This window comes from Cotesia glomerata, linkage group LG2 (genome assembly GCF_020080835.1).
Source record: "Cotesia glomerata isolate CgM1 linkage group LG2, MPM_Cglom_v2.3, whole genome shotgun sequence".
Lineage (NCBI taxonomy): Eukaryota > Metazoa > Arthropoda > Insecta > Hymenoptera > Braconidae > Cotesia > Cotesia glomerata.
Window position 1 is genome coordinate 19,717,221 of NC_058159.1, and position 22,938 is coordinate 19,740,158.

The 22,938-nt window shown below is 36.2% G+C and overlaps 1 protein-coding gene across 5 annotated transcripts in view; it reads left to right on the top strand.

Moving 5' to 3' along the window:
• Positions 1 to 22,938, top strand: part of LOC123259302 (transcription factor EC) — a 435,681-nt gene that overhangs the window by 349,643 nt on the left and 63,100 nt on the right. For all 5 annotated transcript variants that reach the window (XM_044719664.1, XM_044719665.1, XM_044719667.1 and 2 more), the window contains one exon: positions 4,782 to 4,857. In XM_044719664.1, the coding sequence (XP_044575599.1) occupies positions 4,782 to 4,857 (76 nt within the window). The remainder of the gene's footprint in view (positions 1 to 4,781; positions 4,858 to 22,938) is intronic.

Genomic DNA, 22,938 nt, shown 5'->3' on the forward strand with positions numbered 1-22,938 from the left:
ATTCATTATCTTTTGAAATTAACCATTTTGTTTATATTTTTCATCTAGGTTACACCATAAAAGTATTTATTGTATTCCTATCGAAGCGGGCGGGTATCAGCTAGTTATTAATAAATTCATAACAAATTAAGTGGTATTAAAAATATATTTATTATTACTCATTTTATTAGAAATTATCTTAAATCGACCGTTTTTTATAATAATTTAACGATATCGTTGTAAAATTTTAGAGAAGACGCATCAGACACAATTTACCATTTTAATTTTAATCATTAAAATCAGTATAATCATTTAACAATATCAACTTGATAATATTTATGTTTAATTTATCTGTGTTATGATATAATCGAGTTCATCCCTTCATGATTATTCCAATACATATAAGTTATTTCAGTTATTAATGATTTAGCTATTCTTTCTTAAAAACGTATGATTATGAATTCCTACTGTCCCAACAGTCAATCGGATAAAATTTAAAAATCAATCATTTTGACAGTTATTATAGCAACGGTAACCATGATAACGGTAACCATGGTAACGGCAAACTGGCGGTAACGGTAACCATGGCAACGGTAACCACGGCAACGGTAACCATAGCAACGGTAACCATGGCAACGATAACCATGACAATGGTAACCATGGCAAAGGTTGATTAGCGTGGGTGGTTGTAGGGGGTTTGAGTTCGATAATTTACGGGTGCCACTGATGGTTTCTTAGATTAGAGGGTCAAAATGATATTTCGCTCCCAAAAAAAGAGAGAGATATAGGGAAGGGGAAAGATTATAGGGCACGGGAGGGGAGGAGAAGAATGAGAGGGAGGGGAGGGGAGGGCATATGTGATGGTAGACGAAAAATTCATTTTGGCTAGGAATTGCGTAAAATCCGTTCTTAGTGAGCGTCTACATCACGAATGGAGTAACTATGCTAAATTTCAAGTCAATCGGGCGAATAGTTTCGGAGATCTCGTGATGAGTGAGTGGTATTTCGCTTATATATATATAGATTATCTTAAATCTACCTTTTTTTATAATAATTTAACGATATTGTTGTGAAATTTTAGAGAAGATACATCAAACACAATTTACCATTTTAATTTTAATCATTAAAATCAGTATAATCATTTAACAATATCAACATTAATATTTATGTTATATTTATCTGTTTTATGATATAATGGAGTTCATCCTTCATGATCATTCCAATACATATTAGCTATTTCAGTTATTAATGATTTAGCTATTCTTTCTTAAAAAAAGTATGATTATGAATTCCTACTGTCCCAACAATCAATCGATAAAAATCGATGTATTTGCCTAACATTGTATAGAATAATACTGTTGAATAATAATTGTATAGAATATTAATATTTAGTAACTTTCTACTTTTATTCTAATCATTCCTCTGAATTTAATTTACAACCGAATTTGTTATTACAATTTATTTATTTTAACAGTTGTTATAGCAACGGTAACCATGGCAACGGTAACCATAGCAACGGTAACCATGGCAACGGTAACCATGGCAACGGTAACCATGGCAACGGTAACCATGGCAACGGTAACCATGGCAACGGTAACCATGGCAACGGTAACCATGGCAACGGTAACCATGGCAACGGTAATCATGGCAACGGTAACCATGGCAACGGTATCCATGGCAACAGTTGATTAGCGTGGGTGGTTGCGGGGGGAGGTGAGTTCTATAATTTATGGGTGCCACTTGATAGGTTTCTTAGATTGGCGAATCAAAATGACATTTTCTAAAAAAAAAAAAGAGAGAGAGATATAGGGAAGGGGGAAGAAGGCACGGGAGGGGAGGGGAAGGATGAGAGGGAGGGGAGGGGGTAGCATACGTGATGGTAGACGAAAAATCCATTTTGGCTAGGAATTGCGTAAAATCCGTTCTTAGTGAGCGTCTACATCACGAATGGAGTAACTATGCTAAATTTCAAGTCAATCGGGCGAATAGTTTCGGAGATCTCGTGATGAGTGAGTGGTATTTCGCTTATATATATATAGATAATCAATCAATCAATGGGTCAGTTAGTCAGTAAATCTGTCATTAGACAGATTTCCGCATCACCCATGACGTACTGTGTAGTGAGATGCGTTCCCATTATAATAATGTTATCCTAAACATTTAGTCTAGACTGGATAGGTCAAATGGTAGAGTAGCCGACATGTCACCGGAAGGTTCTGGGTTCGAATCCCTGTCCGAGCTATCTGAATTTTTTCTCGCATATTCTGTAAACTCTTATTAAGAAGGTCCTTCCTATTTCTTTCTCAATCTCTTCCTCCTCCAATTATTCTGTTACGTGAATGTTGGAACGATTCACGTAATAATTATCCGTAACTCCTATTCTTTTCCGCTTCATAGTATTATTTAATTTTAAAAAATGTCAATAATTTTTTTAATTTTAAAAATGTTAATAATAAAATACTTTTTCTCATATATTTAATACTCGCTAACACCGGTCATCACAAACAATCACTTTTCTCTAATTCAAAATTTATATTCATTATCTTTTTTGAAATTAACCATTTTGTTTATATTTTTCATCTAGGTTACACCATAAAAATTTATTGTATTCCTATCGAAGCGGGCGGGTATCAGCTAGTTATTAATAAATTCATAACAAATTAAGTGGTATTAAAAATATATTTATTATTACTCATTTTATTAGAAATTATCTTAAATCGACCGTTTTTTATAATAATTTAACGATATCGTTGTAAAATTTTAGAGAAGACGCATCAGACACAATTTACCATTTTAATTTTAATCATTAAAATCAGTATAATCATTTAACAATATCAACTTGATAATATTTATGTTTAATTTATCTGTGTTATGATATAATCGAGTTCATCCTTCATGATTATTCCAATACATATAAGTTATTTCAGTTATTAATGATTTAGCTATTCTTTCTTAAAAACGTATGATTATGAATTCCTACTGTCCCAACAGTCAATCGATAAAATTTAAAATCAATCATTTTGACAGTTATTATAGCAACGGTAACCATGATAACGGTAACCATGGTAACGGCAACCATGGTAACGGTAACCATGGCAACGGTAACCACGGCAACGGTAACCATAGCAACGGTAACCATGGCAACGATAACCATGACAATGGTAACCATGGCAAAGGTTGATTAGCGTGGGTGGTTGTAGGGGGGTTGAGTTCGATAATTTACGGGTGCCACTGATGGTTTCTTAGATTAGAGGGTCAAAATGATATTTCGCTCCCAAAAAAAGAGATATAGGGAAGGGAAAGATTATAGGGCACGGGAGGGGAGGAGAAGAATGAGAGGGAGGGGAGGGGAGGGCATATGTGATGGTAGACGAAAAATTCATTTTGGCTAGGAATTGCGTAAAATCCGTTCTTAGTGAGCGTCTACATCACGAATGGAGTAACTATGCTAAATTTCAAGTCAATCGGGCGAATAGTTTCGGAGATCTCGTGATGAGTGAGTGGTATTTCGCTTATATATATATAGATTAAGATCAGCATTAAGGCATGCACGTTGTATTCTCTTAACTTAAAAAAGCGTATTAAACGAATTTCAATTTTTTTATTGATATCGTAGAACTTATTTTAAATTTCTTTATTCTTTAATATTGAGCTTCCACTATTACTGACAAACAAAAACAGTAAAGAAAAGGCTCGTATTCTACTGTGAACTCTTTAAATTTAATTCAAAAAATTTCAAACTCAATAAACAAAGTTATAAAGATTCCACTATACTGTTTTTCAATCATATTTTCAGTTATTGCTTTTAAGGCAAAGGTAAAAGCAGTGGTAAATTGCATAAAACACTTAGGATTTCTTATATTAACTTGACAACGTTTTGTTTTATAAATATATTTATAAATTGCTTAAATATTTAAGCTATATCTATATATAGCTTAAATATTTTTTGTTCATACAATTTACGACGAGTACTTGTAAATATGAGTATTTATTCACACCTGATTGTAAAAGCATTCTTTTATAACTAGCTTAAAGATTTCGATATTATCTAAAGATTTAGCGATAAGAAACTTCGGTTCTAATAATAGAAGTTTCCGAATTGCGTGAGGTCGTACAGTTACGTTAATTGATTAAATATCGACTCATAAAATTAGAAAAAATCGTTATTCCATAAAGCAGTCTGAAAATTCGGTGGTCATCTACTTCTCACGCTTTTCCTTGTGCTATATAAAAGTTACAATGATTTTCAAGACAACTTGTGAAGCAAGCCTTTAAATAAATTGCAAGTTTGCCCGAGCTGAAAAAATTAACGAATAAAAAAAAAATTAACTGCTATAAGAAAACAATTGATTTAAGCTCATCTAATTTCATTTTTTCGACTCGGGTGATTATTTCCAGATTTTTAACTGTTCAATTACCAAAAATTAGTGAAGTATTCGGCCCCCCTCTCTCCCTACAACTATTCGTTTTGACTCCAACGCTTGAATTGACTTTGATGATTTTGGATATTGTTTCTATACTGAAATTTAGTGCAAGTAGAATGAGTAAATTTGATTAGTAAAAAAATAATGCATTTTTGAAGTCGGCGTAACTATATTGCATTGTTTTTTTTCAACCATTCTTCAATTAGTCCGAAGACATTTTTCCAAATACGAATAATCAAAATTAGTATGACAAATATATGAATCACATACTACATGCTCTATTTTTACTTGAAAAATTTTTTATACATGTACAGCATATAAATTGAATAGCTACATTTTTTTGCCGATAAATAAAAACAAAAAATATTCATTTTACAGTTGAAAGGAGACGAAGATTTAATATCAATGATAGGATCAAAGAACTTGGTACGCTATTGCCAAAAACTAATGATCCGTAAGTATATTTGGCTCTATTTAGTTTTAAAAAATTTTTGTAAATCCAAATATATACTTAAGTCGAAACTTTAGGCAATGTTAAAAGCTATATGAACTTTTGAAAATTGTACATTGACTTTGTGTGAACTTAAATTTGTATATAATCTTGAGGCCAATAAATTAAAATATCGGAGAAATCAATTAGACCTATTTAGACTTAAAGTCTTACATAAAATTTCTGACCGATGAAGAGATTGAAGAATATCCAATTTTTTTTGAGCCAATACTTTTTCAATTTATTATCATCATTTTTTTTATAGGGTTATCCTGTATGTATATATATATAGAAAAGTGTTTCAAAAAACGACGATATTTTTAACTTCCCGCTAAGAAAATTGAAAATTTTCAAAAATCGGGAAATTATTGGTCTTACCTCTTTTTTCGAAAATCGAGTTTTCATCAGATATCGACATTTTGAGGTCCTAGGAAGCTTCCCTGACTATTCCCGCGAGGGTGTCACTATGTCTGTATGTATGTGTGTTTTCATGTGTGTGTGTGTGTGTGTGTGTGTGTGTGTGTGTGTGTGTGTGTGTGTGTGTGTGTGTGTGTGTGTGTGTGTGTGTGTGTGTGTGTGTGTGTGTGTGTGTGTGTGTGTGTGTGTGTGTGTGTGTGTGTGTGTGTGTGTGTGTGTGTGTGTGTGTGTGACGCACACTGCTTCTTCTGATATTGTGCGGAAGGCACTAGCTATTCGTAGGGCACTCAGTCGATATACTGGTCCAGCTTTTCTCCATGATTCTTGAGTTTCCAGTGCATCAGCCCAAAGGGATATTCCATAAGTGAGCACTGATGTGACTACTGATGACAATAATAGCCTTCTACTCTGCATTGGGCCACCGATGTTAGGTATCAGCTGTGTGAGACTAGCCTTCACTACTGACGCTTTGGCACTGACGTGTTCCACCTGCTGCTTGAAGTTGAGTCGGGCATCCAGCATCACTCCCATATAACGGGTAAATGGTTGCGATGTGATTTCTTGTTCTCCGACTCTCAACTTGATAGTTTCTACCGTTTTTCTACTGGTGATGAGCACTGCCTCGGTTTTATGCTTGACTAGGTGCAAGTTCATCATGTCCATCCACAAATTGACTCGTCTGAATGTAATATCAAATGCCATTTCTATCTCTTCAAGGTGCTTTGTGACGATCACGACAGCTACGTCATCCGCATATGCTACAAGTTTGACTCCCGTGGGCAATGCTATTCTCAGGAGGCCATCATACATGATGTTCCATAGCAGAGGACCTAAAACTGATCCCTGTGGCACTCCTCTGGAGATTTTGTACAATTCCGTACCGTTCTTCGTGTCATATTTCAGAACCCTATTCGTGAAGTAGCTCGCTACCATTCTGCGAAGGTATCCTGGTACGTTTTTTTCTTCTAGAGCCCGTATAACCCAGTCCCAGTTAGCGGAGTTGAAGGCATTCTTGATGTCCAAAGCAGCCACCAAGCAGTATTTCTTCTTTCAACTCTTCCATCTCGTTCCGGCGATTGCATCCTTGGCTGTATCAACAACCAATTTGATCGCATCCAGAATTGACCATCCTTTTCGGAAACTAAACTGGTTCTCTGCCAGGAGTGGATCGACTACTGCTTCTATTCTCTCAATATTAGGGATTCCGTCCAATCCCGTGCGCCTTATTATACCCTACTCGATTGCCTGCCTCTATCAACTCGTCCAACGTGATAGTTGGGATGTCTTCAGGGTTGAGATGCTCCAACGTGTAGGTCAATACCGGCTGTTGGGGAAACAGCGCAGTAACAGTCTTCTCTAGGAGCTGTGGACACGTAGGTGATGGCATTAGCTGGCATTTCAAGTGGGTCATAACCACCTTATACAGTCTGCCCCATGGATCTTTCTCTTGTGTGTGTGTGTGTGTGTGTGTGTGTGTGTGTGTGTGTGTGTGTGTGTGTGTGTGTGTGTGTGTGTGGGCGTGTGTCTTATAACTTCTGAACCGCTCGACCGATTTTATCACGGTTGGTGCCATTCGAAAGGGCTTGACCAAACTTAGATTTTGAATACAATTTGAACCGATTCGAACCGGTAGATTTTGAGAAATCTCAAAAAAAAATTAGAAAAACGGTTGACCCTGAAGGCCATCCCTGCAATTTCCTGCTAATTTCATACCTAGGCGCTTAAAATTGCACTTATGACGTTTTTGAGCTCTTCGAGCTCAAAAATACAATTTATGTGTTATTTGGAGCTCTCCAAGCTCAAAGAGATAGCTTTGTTATACTTTTGAGCTCTTCGAGCTCAGAAGTCATCGAAATTCGATGAAACACGATTTTTTTAATTTTCAAACTTCTAAACTTTCTAAAAACTCTATAAAAATTTAAAACAAAAAAATCGATCTGATGAAATATTTCGGAGTTATTACAAAAAAAACACTTTTTTCGATTTTTTCGACAACGATATCTCACGAATGCATCAACCGATTTTGACGCTCTAAGTAGCGATCGATGCGGGTTTTCAAGGTTAAGAGCTGATTAGTTTTCGAGGTCGATCGGTTTAGCCAATTCGGAGATATTTGAAAAATATGAAAAAAAAAAACAACTTTTTTTTTCACTTTTTTTGCAATTTCTCGAAATCTACTGGTCCGAATCGGTTCCAATTAACAGGGAATCTAAGTTTAGCGAAGACCTTTCAAATGACACCAACTGCGATCAAATCGGTCAAGCCGTTCAGAAGTTATAAGAGGTTTACACACACACACACACACACACACACACACACACACACACACACACACACACACACACATACATACATACCGACGTACGGACATTATCGTGAAAATAATCAGGAAAGCTTCTTAGGGCTTCAAAACGTCGAGATCTGTTAAAACCTCGATTTTTGCAAAACGGGGTAAAACCAATAACTTCCCGATTTTTCGAAAATCTTCGATTTCCTGAACGGGAAGTTAAAAATTTGTTTCAAAAATGGTTTTTTTTTAATAACTTTAAAACGGCTTTACCGATCGATTCCAAAAACTAATCAGCTCTTAACCTTGAAACACCACGTCGATCGTCGCTAATCCGGTCAAAATCGGTTGATTTGTTCGAGAGATATCGTGAACGAAAGAAATCCGAAAAAAGTGTTTTTTCGGAGTTACTCCGAAATTTCTAGTTTGATCAATTAAATCTTAGAAATTCTTCATGAGGCTTAAAAAACTGCGTAGAATGCTGCCAAACGCGTAAAATTTGGTTCATTCATTCAAAAGTTATTGCGGTTTGAAAATTCACAAAATAGTGTTTTATCAAACTTTTATCAGACTTTGGAGCTCAAAGAGCTCAAAAGCATAGAAAAAGTATCTTTGAGCTTGGAGAGCTCATAACAACACATAGATTGTTTTTTTTGAGCCCGAAGAGCTCAAAAACTTCGTAGGTGCAATTTTAAGCGCCTAGGTATTAGCGGAATTAGCGGGAAGTTGCAGGGATGGCCTTTAGGGTCAACCGTTTTCCTAATTTTTTTTTCTTCGTATTCCGCGCAAAATATCGTAGGATATGCCCAAACAAATGTCCTGTCAAAAACGGAGCACGAAATTTTAATTTTTTACATTATTTCCTTCCGTAAACTATAAAGGAATTTTTTTTTTAGAAAAAAATGAACAAAAATAATAACGTGGAAATGCTCACATTTTTCTCGCATATTCTATAAACTCACATTAAGATGATCCTCCCCACATTTCTTTCTCAATCCTTTCCTACCAATATCCTGTTACGTGAATGTGGAACGCTTCACGTAATAATTACCGTAACTCCTATTCTTTCCTGCTTCACAGCATTATTTATATTTGTAAAAAATGCTTGCCGTAAGATGGACGGTGTGGCTTAATGTATATATAATAAGCGAAAGGAAATTTAGTATAGACCGGATAGCTCAAATGGTAGAGTAGCCGACATGTCTTCGGAAGGTTCTGGGTTCGAATCCCAGTCTGAGCTATCTAATAATTTTTCTCGCATATTCTATAAACTCACATTAAGATGATCCTCTTCGCATTCCTTTCTCAATCCTTTCCTACCAATATCCTGTAACGTGAATGTGGAACGCTTCACGTAATAATTACCGTAACTCCTATTCTTTTTGGCTTCACAGCATTATTTATATTTGTAGGGACAGGTATACCGAAATTATTTTTTCGGTGGCCGAAAAAAGTCTCACTGAGTAAAGAATATAACATCTTTGCTTAATATTAATTAAAATAAAGATTTTTAATTGTTAGATATATTTACCCAAGGATGGTATGAGTGCTCATACCGACAATAATGTGGTGAAAATAAATAATAAGTAAAAATTTAAAATTTAAAGAAAATTTAAAATTTAGTCTACCGTCAATTTGGATCGGAAAAAGTTGGCTTTGAATTTACTGAACTCTTCAATTAATGAAATCACCGATCTTCGGAATAAAAATAGAAATAATAATAATAATAATAATAATGGAGGTTTTACTTGTATCATATGGACAGTGTTTTACAAGGGAGGGTGGGGTATTATTATCACTTCATTATTATCACTAACTTCCATTATTATCACTACATTATTATCACTACTTTCTTCGTCCCCACCCCCCTGCATGTCGGGATTTTTTCATGCTCGACACACACACACACACACACGGTGCTGCGGCTGTGGCCGACTTACGCGTTATAATCAGTACCTGCATTTGCATTACGGCCTTAAATAGTATGGAAGGTACTTCTATAATGGCATCTTTTATCTTCCATAACTATATGGAAAAACCATAGAGAACCCGGCCGGTACAGAGGCTGGCAACGTAACGCACATATTCTTTATTTATAATCACTGAAAAATATTGGTGCGGGCCAGAATCGAACCTTGGTCCCACTCTTTCGAAACGCAGGTACCAAGCCAATTAGGCTGTTGCTAACCTACTTTAATAATTATTTTATTTCATCAAAAACGATTCAAAAAGAAATGTCGGTATGTAAAAAAAAAAAACGCTTTTTTCGAAATTTTTCGTTTTCGATAACTCCCGAACGAATCAACTGATTTCGTGGGACTGGTGGCAATCGAAGTGGTCTTTCAAGTTTAAGAGCGGAATAATTTTTGGGATTGATCGGTGGAGCCTTTTAAAAGTTATTCCAAAAAAACCATTTTTTGAAAATTCTATTTTTGAGATTTCTAAAAATCTAGCGTACCGAATCGATTCAAATATTTACGCAATTTAATAGCGATGATACTCTCTAGATCGCCACCTATTACGATCCGATCGGTTGAGCCGTTCAAAAGTTATAAGAGATTCACACACGTAAAAAAGAAAACTTGAAAAATTACAGTATATAATGCAATATGGCGCTTCGTGATGAAAACTGAAAAAATTACAGTTTCGGATTGTAATTATTACAGATCTCTAAATAAAAAGTTGGATTGGTAAGATGTGAAGTCTTGTTGCTAGGCAATGGTTGCTATGGGGGCGTTGCTAGGGGGAGGAGGAGAGGAGGGGTTGCTATAGAGAGATTGATTGATTGATTGATTGATAAATTTATTTATGCCAAGGCACAGGCCAAATGGCAATTTAAATACAAAATATTTGCATTTTAAAAATAATAATATTAAATGTAAGTACATAGTTCTTAACCTAAATTTTAGAATAATATTGCAAAAACTTTTAACCATTTTAAACTTTTCTAAACTGATTCGACTAATATCTCAATTTAAATTTTTTAATTAGTATAGAAGTACTGTAATCAACAAATTTAATCTATCAATTGTTCAATTTATCAACTGTCTAAATTTAGCAAATAGTCAAAAACTTTATTTTTGAAGACTTCACTGCTACTTGAGTTTACGATTTCTTCTGGTAGTTCTTCCCACAGACGAATCACGGAGATCAAGAATGAGTGTTCCATATAGGTGGTAGCAAAATGAGGTATCTTGAAGGAAGTATGTTTTTTAGCTGCTAGTCTATTGGAACGTCTAACATCAATGTCTTCAATGAATAGCTCTCGTAAGTACTTGGGCTTTTCAACTTGAAGTAACTTGTAAAAATAACAGCTCATGTAGTATATTCGGCGATACTTTACAGACAGCCATCCCAGCTCACGTCTGAAAGGTGTAATGTGCTCATCTTTTTTGAGATTAAAAATAAATCTGATAGAGCAGTTAATCGCACGTTGTAGTTTTAAATTGTTATCAGAAGTTGAGTCGACCAATACAACGGAACAATAGTCAACGAGTGGTAAGATGGTTGCTGATACTAGTAATTTCCTTATAGGAGTTGAAAAGATATTTTTCCTTACTTTGAGACAATGCAGAGCTGAGTTCACTTTACTAACTATCTGAGTGACGTGGTAGTTCCATGACAGATTTCTGCTTAGCTGAATACCTAAGCACTTGGTATAGTTAACGTAGGGTATTATGACACCATTTACTTCTATTGGTGGCAGATCCAAGTCCTCAAGCTTTTTCAACTTACTATTAGAGCCCAAGATCATAGCCTTTGTTTTAGCTAGGTTGATTTCCAATCCATGGTCTCTTGCCCAGTCAGCGAGGGGAGGGGTTATATGAAGAGAGGGGAGGGGAGGGGTTCTATGGGGGAGAGGGAGGGAGAGCAAGGGGGTCTCCATGGAGGCGTTGCAATGGAGTTTTATGGGGTCTTCTATGGGGTTTCTTTTGGGGGTAGTAGTAAACATTATAAGGGTAGTAAGTGCTCAAGAGCGTTTATTTTCATTAATTTGATGTATTAATTTCATTTGTTATTAACTTCACTGATATGTTTATGTTTACTTTTTTAACTACGCGCTAAGAAAATTGAAAATTTTCAAAAATCGGGAAGTTATTGTTTTTACCTCGTTTTTCGAAAATCGAGTTGTCATCAGATCTCGACGTTTTGAGGTCCTACACGGAAAGAACAATAACCCACTGTACATCCTCGTATAGTATACTCCGTGGTATTTGTAGTGAAAAAAAATTTCAGACTATAGTCAATATCCTTCAAAGTATACTAAATTATTTTTGGACTGTACTCAGTGAAGTCTCCGATTTAATCGATTAATTTTTCTGGTTATATCGCGTAAAACTTCACGGGATATAATCTGAAAAAATATTTCGTGTAAATTAAATTATACTCGGTTGAAATTTGGATTATGCAAACGATGACTTCGCCAATTTTTTTTCTAGCGCCTGCGCACTTAGCATTATCATATTTATTATGTATTTTAAATATTAGGTTAATCAAATATTGTTTCAAATAATTATTACATACATCAAAAACATTTAAGGAGCATTAAAGCACAATTTTTCCGATAATTTGGGGTTAAAAAAGATTATATCCCGTGAAGTTTTACGCGATATAACCAGAAAAATTAATCGATTAATTCGGAGACTTCACTGAGTACAGTCCAAAAATAATTTAGTATACTTTGAAGGATATTGACTATAGTCTGAAATTTTTTTTACTACAAATACCACGGAGTATATTATACGAGGATGCACAGTGGATTATTGTTCTTTCCGTGTAGAAAACTTCCCTGACTATTCCCGCGATGGTGTCTGTATGTCTGTATGTGTGTGTGGATGTATGTAAACCTCATAACTTTTGAACGGCTTGACCGATTTGATAGTGGTTGGTGCCATTCAAAAGAGTTTGACTAAACTTAGATTTATAATACAAGTTGGATCGATTCGGCCGATAGATTTTGAAAAATCAAGAAAAATTTCCGCTACTTTTGTAATTAAGCGTTCAAAATTGCACTTATTATGTTTTTGAGCTCGAAGAGCTTAAAAATATAATTTTCGTGTAATTTTGAGCTCTCCGAGCTCAAAAGTCTGATAGAAGTTTAATAAAACACTATTTTTTGAATTTTCGAACCGCAATAACTTTTGAATGAATCAACTGATTTCCACGCGGTTAGCGGCATTCAACGCAGTTTTTCAAATTCTATGATATATTTTCAAACCAAAATTGATCAGACCAAAAATTTCGGTGTGATTCGAAAAAAACACTTTTTTTCGATTTCTTTCGTCAACGATAACTCACGAACGAATCAACCGATTTTGACCGGCTTGGTGGCGATCGACGTGGTTTTTTGATGTTGAGAGCTGATTAGTTTTTGAAATTGATTGGTCGAGCCGTTTGAAAGTTATTAAAAAAAAACCACATTTAAAAAAATTTTTTTTCGCAGTTTTTTTAAGATTTTTCAAAATCTATCGTCCGAATCGGTCCAAATTGTATTCAAAATCTAAGTTTAGTCGAACCCTTTTGAATGGCACTAACCGCGATCAAATCGGTCAAGCCGTTTAAAAGTTATGAGAGGTTCACATACACACACACATACATACATACACACTAGACTGTGCCAAATAAATCGAAGATTTTTTAACTTCCCACTAAGAAAATGGAAGATTTTCAAAAATCGGGAAGTTATTGTTTTCACCCCGTTTTGCAAAAATCGAGTTTTCATCAAATCTCGACGTTTGAAGGTCACAGGAAGCTTCCCTGACTATCCCCGCGAGGTTGTCACGGTGTCTGTATGTATATGTGTGTATGTGTGTGTGTGTGTGTGTGTGTGTGTGTGTGTGTGTGTGTGTGTGTGTGTGTGTGTGTGTGTGTGTGTGAAAGTATGTGAACCGCTTATAACTTTTGAACGGCTCAAACGATTTCATCGCGGTTGGTGCTATTCGAAAGAACTTGACCAAACTTAGATTTTGAAAACTATTTAGACCGATTCAGATCAATAGATTTTGAGAAATCTTCCAAAAACTGAAAAAAACATTTTTTTCAAATGTGGTTTTTTTGGAATAACTTTTAAACGGCTTGATGGTTCAATTCCAAAAACTAATCAGCTCTTAACCTCAAAAAACCACGTCGATCACCACTAGTCCGGTCGAAATCGGTTGATTCATTCGAGAGATATCATGAACGAAAGAAAACCGAAAAAAGTGTTTTTTCGGAATAACTCCGAAATTCCTAGCGCGATCAATTCAAAATTTAAATTTCTTTATGAGGCTTAAAAAACTGCGTCGAATGCTGCCAACCGCGTGAAAATTGGTTTATTCATTCAAAAGTTATTGCGGTTTAAAAATTCAAAAAATAGTGTCTTATCAAATCTTTATCAGACTTTTGAGCTTGAAGAGCTCCATAGGAAAGCAATCTCTTTGAGCTCGGAGAGCTCAAAATAACCCATAAATTTTATTTTTAAGCTCGAAGAGCTCAAAAACGTCTTTGGTGCAATTTTAAGCGCCTAAGTATGGAATTAGCGGGAAGTTGCAGGGATGGCCTTCAGGGTCAACCGTTTTCCTAATTTTTTTTTTTTTTTTCCTTAGGGGGAGGGAATCCTTTTTACGGATTCTAGGCATAGCTGTTTGGCCTGGATATGTGGCAACTCGACGCAGCGTCATACTAAAACTCGACGCTGACGCCCCTACCCACTAAACCCTAAACCCCTTTCTCTTCTATCCTCTGATCCCCCATGGTACCGCCGTAAGGCATTTCTTCGCGGGGGGAGGAATTAGCTGCTGCTCTTCCTTCTGGTGGCTAAGATGTTATTTCTTTCTTCTAGATTCTGTCTTTCGCTCTTTTCCTCTCAATGGATCGCAACTCTGTAAGCACTTTTGTAGCAAAAGTGTTTGTGGCGTTCCAGACAGCACACACAAAGAAAACATGCTCCGCATCTTCATTGACCCCTGGACAAGACGGGCACTCTGGGGTATCATCGTGCTTCATCATCGATACTTCCGGTAACATCCGTGTCCTGATAACATCTGCGTTAAATAATAGTTGATCTCACCGTGACTCCGGTTGAACCACACGGCCCAAATCGTCAAGATCTCGGATTTCGACGTCTTCCTGTGGTCCTTTGTAGATTACCTTCGCGTTTTCTTGGAGGATGCCCGCGATGGTCTTCTGTAAGGCTTGGCCTCGGTCAGTGCTCTTCCCCGAAAGCGTAATCAGCAAGCTCCCGGTCTTAGTTCTTTGGATCTTATCCACTGTAGTACGGACCTGTTCGTCAGGGACGTTCTGCTTTATTCGCTTCAGAATCTCAGTATACTTTGCCGACTCAGCTGGGCGGATGATCAGTGCGTCCGGCCTGATCCGTTTGCGCGGTTTTTTCCGCTTAGTCTCTGGCCTGGGCTCCTTCGACGGTTGCTTCTGGAGCTTTTCTTTTGCTTGCTCTCTCTTGGACTTCCTTGACTGGACTTTTTGCCACTCATTCACCTCCTTTTTTTCGCCGTTCTGTGTTACCGCGTTTTTCGAAGGACTTGGTTTAAGGTCCTTCTTCTTCTTAGTACGGCTAGTCATTGAGTCTGGGGAATTTCGCTCCTTCCTTTTCCCAGGCCTGATATCAGTTCCAGTTTCCTCACCGTCTTCGACAACTGACTCGACGTCATTCTCGCCAACTGTGTCCATCTCTTCGACAAACGTGTCGGCTTTTGCAGGTGAAACCGCTGTCGCACTCGTCTTCATCACGACATTACCGTATTGCTGTTGGATGTTCTGCCACTCTTTGTCAAGTTTCTTGAACCTTCTCAGGGCACTGCAGATGTTCGTCGACTTCGACTTGATCTCCTTGTGGACATTTTGCTTGGTTTGGAGAAAGTCCTGCAGTCCACTGACTAGCTTCTCCAGATGTACCAGAGCATCTATCCTCTTCATGTTTGCGCTAAGTAGCAGTGCGTCTTGCTGGGCATGAGGCCCGTTTTCACTCTTGTTTGTTTCCTGTGAATTACTCATACTTTTTTTATTTACCAGCGCATCGTACGGAGTGGAGCGGGTTGCCATAACTAGGAACGGGTGTACCCTCGGAGATAGTACTCCTACCCCAGTTCCCTGAGGCCTAGCCGACACTTAGCCAGTCCTGGAATACACGGACGGACTAGACTCACTCGGAGCGGTGAAGATTCCGATCTCTAACACTTACTGCGTACTTCCTGATCAAGGCCCGAAGTGGCTGGCTCCTGATCCACTGCTGCAACTTACACCTCGGCAGAGCAAGCTCACATCAGCCGTGGCCTGCATCGTCGGAAACTACGATACAGGTTCCGGTCACTCCCAGTGGGTCACAGTCAGTTCTTCTTCCGTGACAGGTGGAATGTCCTCCAGTTTGTGTGTGTATGTGTGTGTGTGTGTGTGTGTGTGTGTGTGTGTGTGTGTGTGTGTGTGTGTGTGTGTGTGTGTGTGTGTGTGTGTGTGTGTGTGTGTGTGTGTGTGTGTGTGTGTGTAGTCGGGGATGTATGTAAACCTCTCATAACTTTTGAACGGCTTGACCGATTTGATCGCGGTTGGTGTCATTCAAAAGGACTTGACCAAACTTAAATTTTGTATTTACTTTAGAATGATTCGGACCAGTAGACTTTGAGAAATCGCAAAAAAACTACAAAAAAAAATTTTTTCAAAAGTGGTTTTTTTGGAATAACTTTTAAACGGCTTTACCGATCAGATTCAAAAACTAATTAGCTCTTGACATAAAAAAATCACGTCCATCGCCGCCAGTCCGGTCGAAATCGGTTGATTGATTCGTGAGTTATCGTTGACGAAATAAAACTGAAAAAAGTGTTTTTTCGGAATTACTCCGAAGTTTTTCGCTCTATTAATATAAACTTAAAGTTTTTTTATAAAGCTTAAAAACTGCGTCGAATGCTACCAACAGCATGATCTGAAATCGGTTCATTCATTTAAAAGTTATTGCGATTTGAAAATTAAAAAAATAGTGTTTTATCAAACTTCTATCAAACTTTTGAGCCTGAAGAGCTCATAAGCATACAAAAGCTATTTTTTTTAGCTCAAAGCTCAAAATAATACACAAGTTGTATTTATGAGCTCGAAGAGCTCTAAAACGTCATAAGTGCAATTTCAAGCGTTTAGGTACAGAATTGGCGGGAAGTTGCAGAGATGGCCTTCAGGGTCAACCGTTTTCCTAATTTTTTTATAACATTCAATATCAATTTAAAAATCTGAATAAATTATAGTGTCATTGAGACACTTGAAGGAATATAGCCCCGCCAAAAAAAAAATTCTAGCTAGATTTTTGTTTAAGTTATTCAATTGTTAATTAACTAATTTTTCGTAGACTTGAGTTTTCATAAAATCTCTTATACATGTTAAAAAAATGTGTCTATTTTTTTTTTTCTTTTGGGAGCTCTTGTTATATAAATAATGAACAAGACCGCGTAGTAAAAGTTTATAAAAGTTTTTTCATTTGTCTATAATGATTTTTCAAAGTTATCGAAAATTGAAATATCTGGCTAATGTTATAAAAAAAAAATTTTTTTCTAAATTTTTAATTTTAGTTGTTTTTGTATTGATGTATTGCATCTAGTAGCTTGGCTAAAAAATTTTTAACATTAATTGTTTAAAAATTTGTTATAAACAAATAGACAAATTGAATATTTTTGAAAATTTTTTTTTGTCATATTATTGTCTTAATAAAATAATGATTTTTAAAAAAAAATTTTTTCTTAAAAAAATTTTTCAATTGTTTATAATTGTTTTTTTCATTTATCCACCATTTAAATTATTTATAAAGAAATCATTTTTTTTTTTAAATCATCATTTACAATTCTCAATATAATTGTGGAAAAAAATTTTTTTTTTATTTCAATTTTCATTGTTTCTTTTATAAACAATTTGTTATAAACAAATTTTCATTTTCATTATATTTTTTTTCCGTAGCGCCAAAAAATTGCAAATACAGCCATGTTCATAAAAGTTGCAAAAAAAAATTTTCTCTACTTTTTATTAAATTTTAAAATAATTTACCCCATCAAAGTTAAAGCGGTCAACTATTTCATCAACTTATAAATTGTTATAATTTCCGAAATAGTGATGATACGGTCTTTGACATTCAAGACGATCTTTTAGACAATTTATTGATTTATATAAAAAATTTTTCATATGCTCGATATCTATTATGGTTCAATTTTTATAAACATTTATTTATAAAAAAATGCATTACTTGAATTTTTAAATAATTATATCTTTTAAACTATTGAAGTTATGGCTTTTATGATTCAGGACAATTTTATAGAGTAACTATTGGGCTACCCAAAAATAATTTTTTTATATTTTTGATTCCATTTGTTTATCAGTTTTTTTATTTATTCTAATTATTACACGGTTAAGGGTACATTTTCTGGATTTTATTGTTCTTATTTTCTTACCTAACACCAATAATTTATGTTGTTCTTGCTTTTTTTTTTTAATTTTGGAATTTTCAATTTATTTCTTAACGATTGTCAAAGCAAAAACTCAAAATTTTTAATTTTTAGTTTTAAAATTACAATTACTTAAAAGTGCGTGGAAATATATCCTGTTCTAGCATATTTTTCAAAATTTAAACAATAGAATATAGAATTTTTAACATAAACGATAAACACAAGTAAGTATTTTCATTTTTTTTACGCAGATCTGATTGAACAATTGTAAAAAATTCATTCAATTCCGTAAATGCCTTTCAGGCTGCACTATTGGCAAAAATTTTGAGTTTTTGCTTTGACAATCGTAAAATTGGATGTAAAATTTAAAATTATTTGTTTGATTTAGGCCTTTGGCAAATTTGTAATCGTGAACGCAAAGGGAAATCGTTATTGAATTAATCATTCGCGTCGATTAGAATTTCGAAATTAAAATAATAATTGTATATCGTTGGACAAAATTCTAAATCGCCGAATAAGATCAATTAATTGTGTCGAGTATCAGTGGTTAGTATTTAACTAAAAGATTTCAGCGAGCACCGTTTGCTTGTCGACGCAAAGTTTTGGTCGGTGACGTCACGCGGGACTAACTAGCTTGCCGCTCTCCGGTAGTCTTTCATTCTACCATTCGCACCACAGTCCCAGCAAATTATTATTATTATAGTCACTGAAAATAATCTTTTATTTAATCCGAAAATACTTTAAAATAATAAATATTCGCCTAATAGTATATTGTGTGACTAGGGATGAAACAAAACGATTTCAGACCAGAGTGAAGTTGCCTGCCCGAGCGAAGCGAGGGCTGGCATCACTCGGTCTGAAATCGTGTTTCATCCCGCGTCACACATTATATTTTTCATATAAGTTGCATTAAAAATGCTAGTTTCAATGTCTGGAGCCAACCAGAACTAGATAGTTTCAGACGAACAGCGAAAATACCATTTTATTATGAAACTTATAATAAAATAGAAAGTAATAGTTTATTTTTTACTAAACATTATTCGTAAATTGACAAGTTTTCTTTTATCATTCTTATTTATGCTTAGTAACAGAATTATAATATGTCAGTACAGTTAACGGTTAGAATGACAATTATAAAGGTATGAAACAAACAAACAATTGATAGGATTGAAAATAAAGCTGCAACTTCACCTCGCGGACAGAAAATCGTCATTTTCTGTCCGTCAGGAAGAAATAATTGATACCTGCCTGGCACAGTCGCATTGTTCTGAAATTGTCTAGTTTCGGTTGGCTCAACAGGCATTGAAACTCACATTTTCAATGCAGGTTATATGAAAAATAATTATTTGTTTCGGATTAAATTTCAATATGTTTATTTGAGAAAATTATCGTCGAGATTTATTCTATTATTAATTTAAATACGTGATGAACACTTCATGTAAGAAGTGATTTATCTAATACTACGTTTTGAATTTATTTGATTATTATCATTATTATTTTTCTTCATTTATAAATCGGTTTCTCTTTATTATTATTTGTCATCGGTTGACTCGAAATCATCGGAATTTTCTTTATTATTTGTCACGTTTGACTATTATTGATTTTTGTATTTATTTTCTATTTTGTAAGTAAGCGGTCCCCTGACTGGTTTCAATTGTAAATAATAAGCATTCTAAAAGCAAAGTTAGTCAGGTTTCGCAGAATTGGCGAGTTGAAAGGGTGGAACGGCAGTCAACGTTTGACTTACGGTAATAAGGTTTCGCATTATTATGAATCGATTGATTCTAGTCCCCAAACCGATTGAAGCATTGTAAAAACAGATCCAGTAGGGGAGAAAGGGGTCAATTGAACCATGGGGCAATTGAACCACTCGACTTAAAAAATCGAAAAAATTGAAAAAACGTTTCATGCTCTCAGAGTTAGATTCAAATATGTTAAACTCGGTTATGATTAAAATTTGAAATCATTGCGATTAAAAAATTTTGAAAAATTGAGATTTTTTTATTTTTAGGCGTGTAAACTTTTTTTTTGGCTGGTGACAAATTGTTTAATAATATATCAATTTTTGAATTAATTGATAAAGTTTGAATTGTAGTAGTTGTATATACTTATACTTTATAATCCTCAACTTTGTTTATAGTGATATAATAGTTTATTTGTTTATTATTTACTATTAATTGTTTTAAAATTATATGGGGTCAATTGAACCAGCAGTCCCGGGGACGATTGAACCATACGGAGAAGCATGTGACATGCGCGCACACCTTGACTGTACGTGAAAAATACTTAGGAAAATAACCTAACAATTTGATGAACTAAATTTATAATGAAACTTATTTTTAAATTGATTTTTCATTTATTTAATACAACATCTGTGCATTAAAAATGTGCAACAGTAATATTAGCAGGTAACAATTAATATGTTATTTATTAAAAGTTCAGGTTTGAATTTTAAATAGTATTGGTTCAATTGACCCCGAGTAGTGGTTCAATTGCCCCCGAGTGGGGGTCAATTGAACCATTCGACGCGTTTGGATAAATTAATAATTTTTTAAAATTCACGTTGCTTATTGACTAATTTACGTATTGATAATGATAGTAGACTTAATAAACTACCATTTCAAGAGAAAAAAATTATTATTTAGTTTTAATTCGAATAGTAAAAAATTACTAAACTTTTTTTGGTTCAATTGACCCCTTTCTCCCCTACATAACCCCTCGCCAGCGATGGACCAAACTTTGTTGATGACTGGCCTTGAATTACCACTAAGTCAGTTGAGACTTTTTCTTTGTGGCTTAGGCTTATCATCGAAGGGAGATTTAGAAACGCTTCGCGACCGCTTGATTCGTCATCAAGAGTACAAATATAGAGTACCAGGAGTGCATTGGGATCCTACTGTGGATGAAGCGAGTCCCCCTGGTAATGATCTAGAGTCAACTTTGCTCTCAGAGAGGTCCGAAATCATCGAAACGGTAGAATCTATTGAACTCGTCGTCAATAGTGATCAAACAAGTCAGTCGTCGATCCAAAGTTCTTGTCACAATTTAAATGAACGCGTTGACGAAATTTTAAGTTCAAGCAGTTGCTTAATCCAAGAGTTGGCTTCCAGTGGAAGTTTTGCGAAGCATGAGAGTTTTGAGTCACTGGACGTAACACCCCAACGAGAGCTCGTGACTAACCCGAGTGTCTCAGAGGAGGTGTTGAACAGTGATGCGGGAAGTTAAAAATTTTTTCAAATGTGGTTTTTTTTAATAACTTTCAAACGGCTTGACCGATCAATTCCAAAAACTAATCAGCTCTCAACATCGAAAAACCACGTCGATCGTTACTAAGCCGGTCAAAGTCGGTTGATTCGCTCGTGAGTTATCGTTGACGAAAGAAATCGAAAAAAAATGTTTTTTTCGAATCACACCGAAATTTCTGGCCTGATCAATTTGTGTTTAAAAATATATTATAGAACCTGAAGAACTGCGCCGGATGCCACCAACCACGTGAAAATCGGTTTATTCATTAAAAAGTTATTGAGGTTTGAAAATTCAAAAAATAGTGTTGGCCTCCTCCTTAAGGATGTCCGCGATCGTCTTTTGGAGGGCTTGGCCTTTGTCAGTGCTCTTCCTCGAAACCGTAATCAACAAGTCGCCACTTCTGGTCTTGTTGATCTTATCTACCGCTAAACGAACCTGCTCATCTGGGACGTCCTGCTTTATGCGACGCAGAATCTCGGCATACTTTGTTTTCTCGGCCGGGCGGATGATCAGTGCGTCGGGTCTGATCCATTTGCGTGGTTTTTTCCGCTTAGGCTCTGGCCTGGGCTCCTTCGGCGGCTGCTTTGAGAGTTGCTCTCTAGCTAGCTTCCTCTTCTCCTTCTTAGACTGTACTTTTTCCCAATCACTCGCCTTCTTAGGTTCGTCGCCCTGCCCTGCCAGTCGTAGGGGAGGACTTTTTTTCAAGTCCTTCTTCTTTGTGACTTTGTCAGTTGGCTCTGGCGAATTTCGGTCCTTTCTCTTTCCAGGCCTTGTGTCAGTTTCACCCTTGTCCACAGCAGCAGATTCGCCGTCACCGTCGGCTCCAGTGTCCATTGCTTCTTCTGTCTCAACTTCAGTTTGAATGCGTCGTCGTGATGACTGCCATTCCTCGTCCAGTTTCTTGAATCTTCCAAGAGCATTGACTACACCGGTTATCTTGGTCTTTATCTCCTTGTGGATATTGACCTTAGTTTGGACAAACTCTTGCAAGTCAATGGTCAGCTTTTCAAGGCGCTCCAGCGCTTGCATTCTCTTCATTTCAGCGCTTGCTTCAATCGCTGCTTGTTGGGCATGAAGCCTGTTTCCACTCTTGTTTGTTTCCTGTAAATTACTCATACTTTTTGATTCACCAGCGCATCGTACGGAGTGGAGCGGGTTGTCATAACTAGGAACGGGTGTACCCTCGGAGATAGTACTCCTACCCCAGTTCCCTGAGGCCTAGCCGACACTTAGCCAGTCCCGGAATACACGGACGGACTAGACTCGCTCGGGGCGGTGAAGATTTCGATCTCTAACACTCACTGAGTACTTCCTGATCAAGGCCCGAAGTGGCTGGCTCCGGATCCGCTACTGCAACTTACACCTCGGCAGAGCAAGCTCACATCAGCCGTAGCCTGCATCGTCGGAAATGATCGACACGGGTTCCGGACACTCCCAGTGAGTTACAGCAGGGAACGATCGTCTTGCTAGGTCAGTTAGTGTGACCAACTTATTAAAGGGGGGGGGGGAGTTTTGTCCACGGGAGCGTATTTTATTTGGCTCCTACCCTCTGTACCTCATCAACTAAGAGACCTAGTGTCATCCAAGGACAGCGAGCGTTCTCCCATCCGCTACGGGGAGACGCGCCTGGTAGCAGTTTCTCCTCTGCCGCAGGTGTGTGTGTGTGTTTGTGCGTGTGTGCGT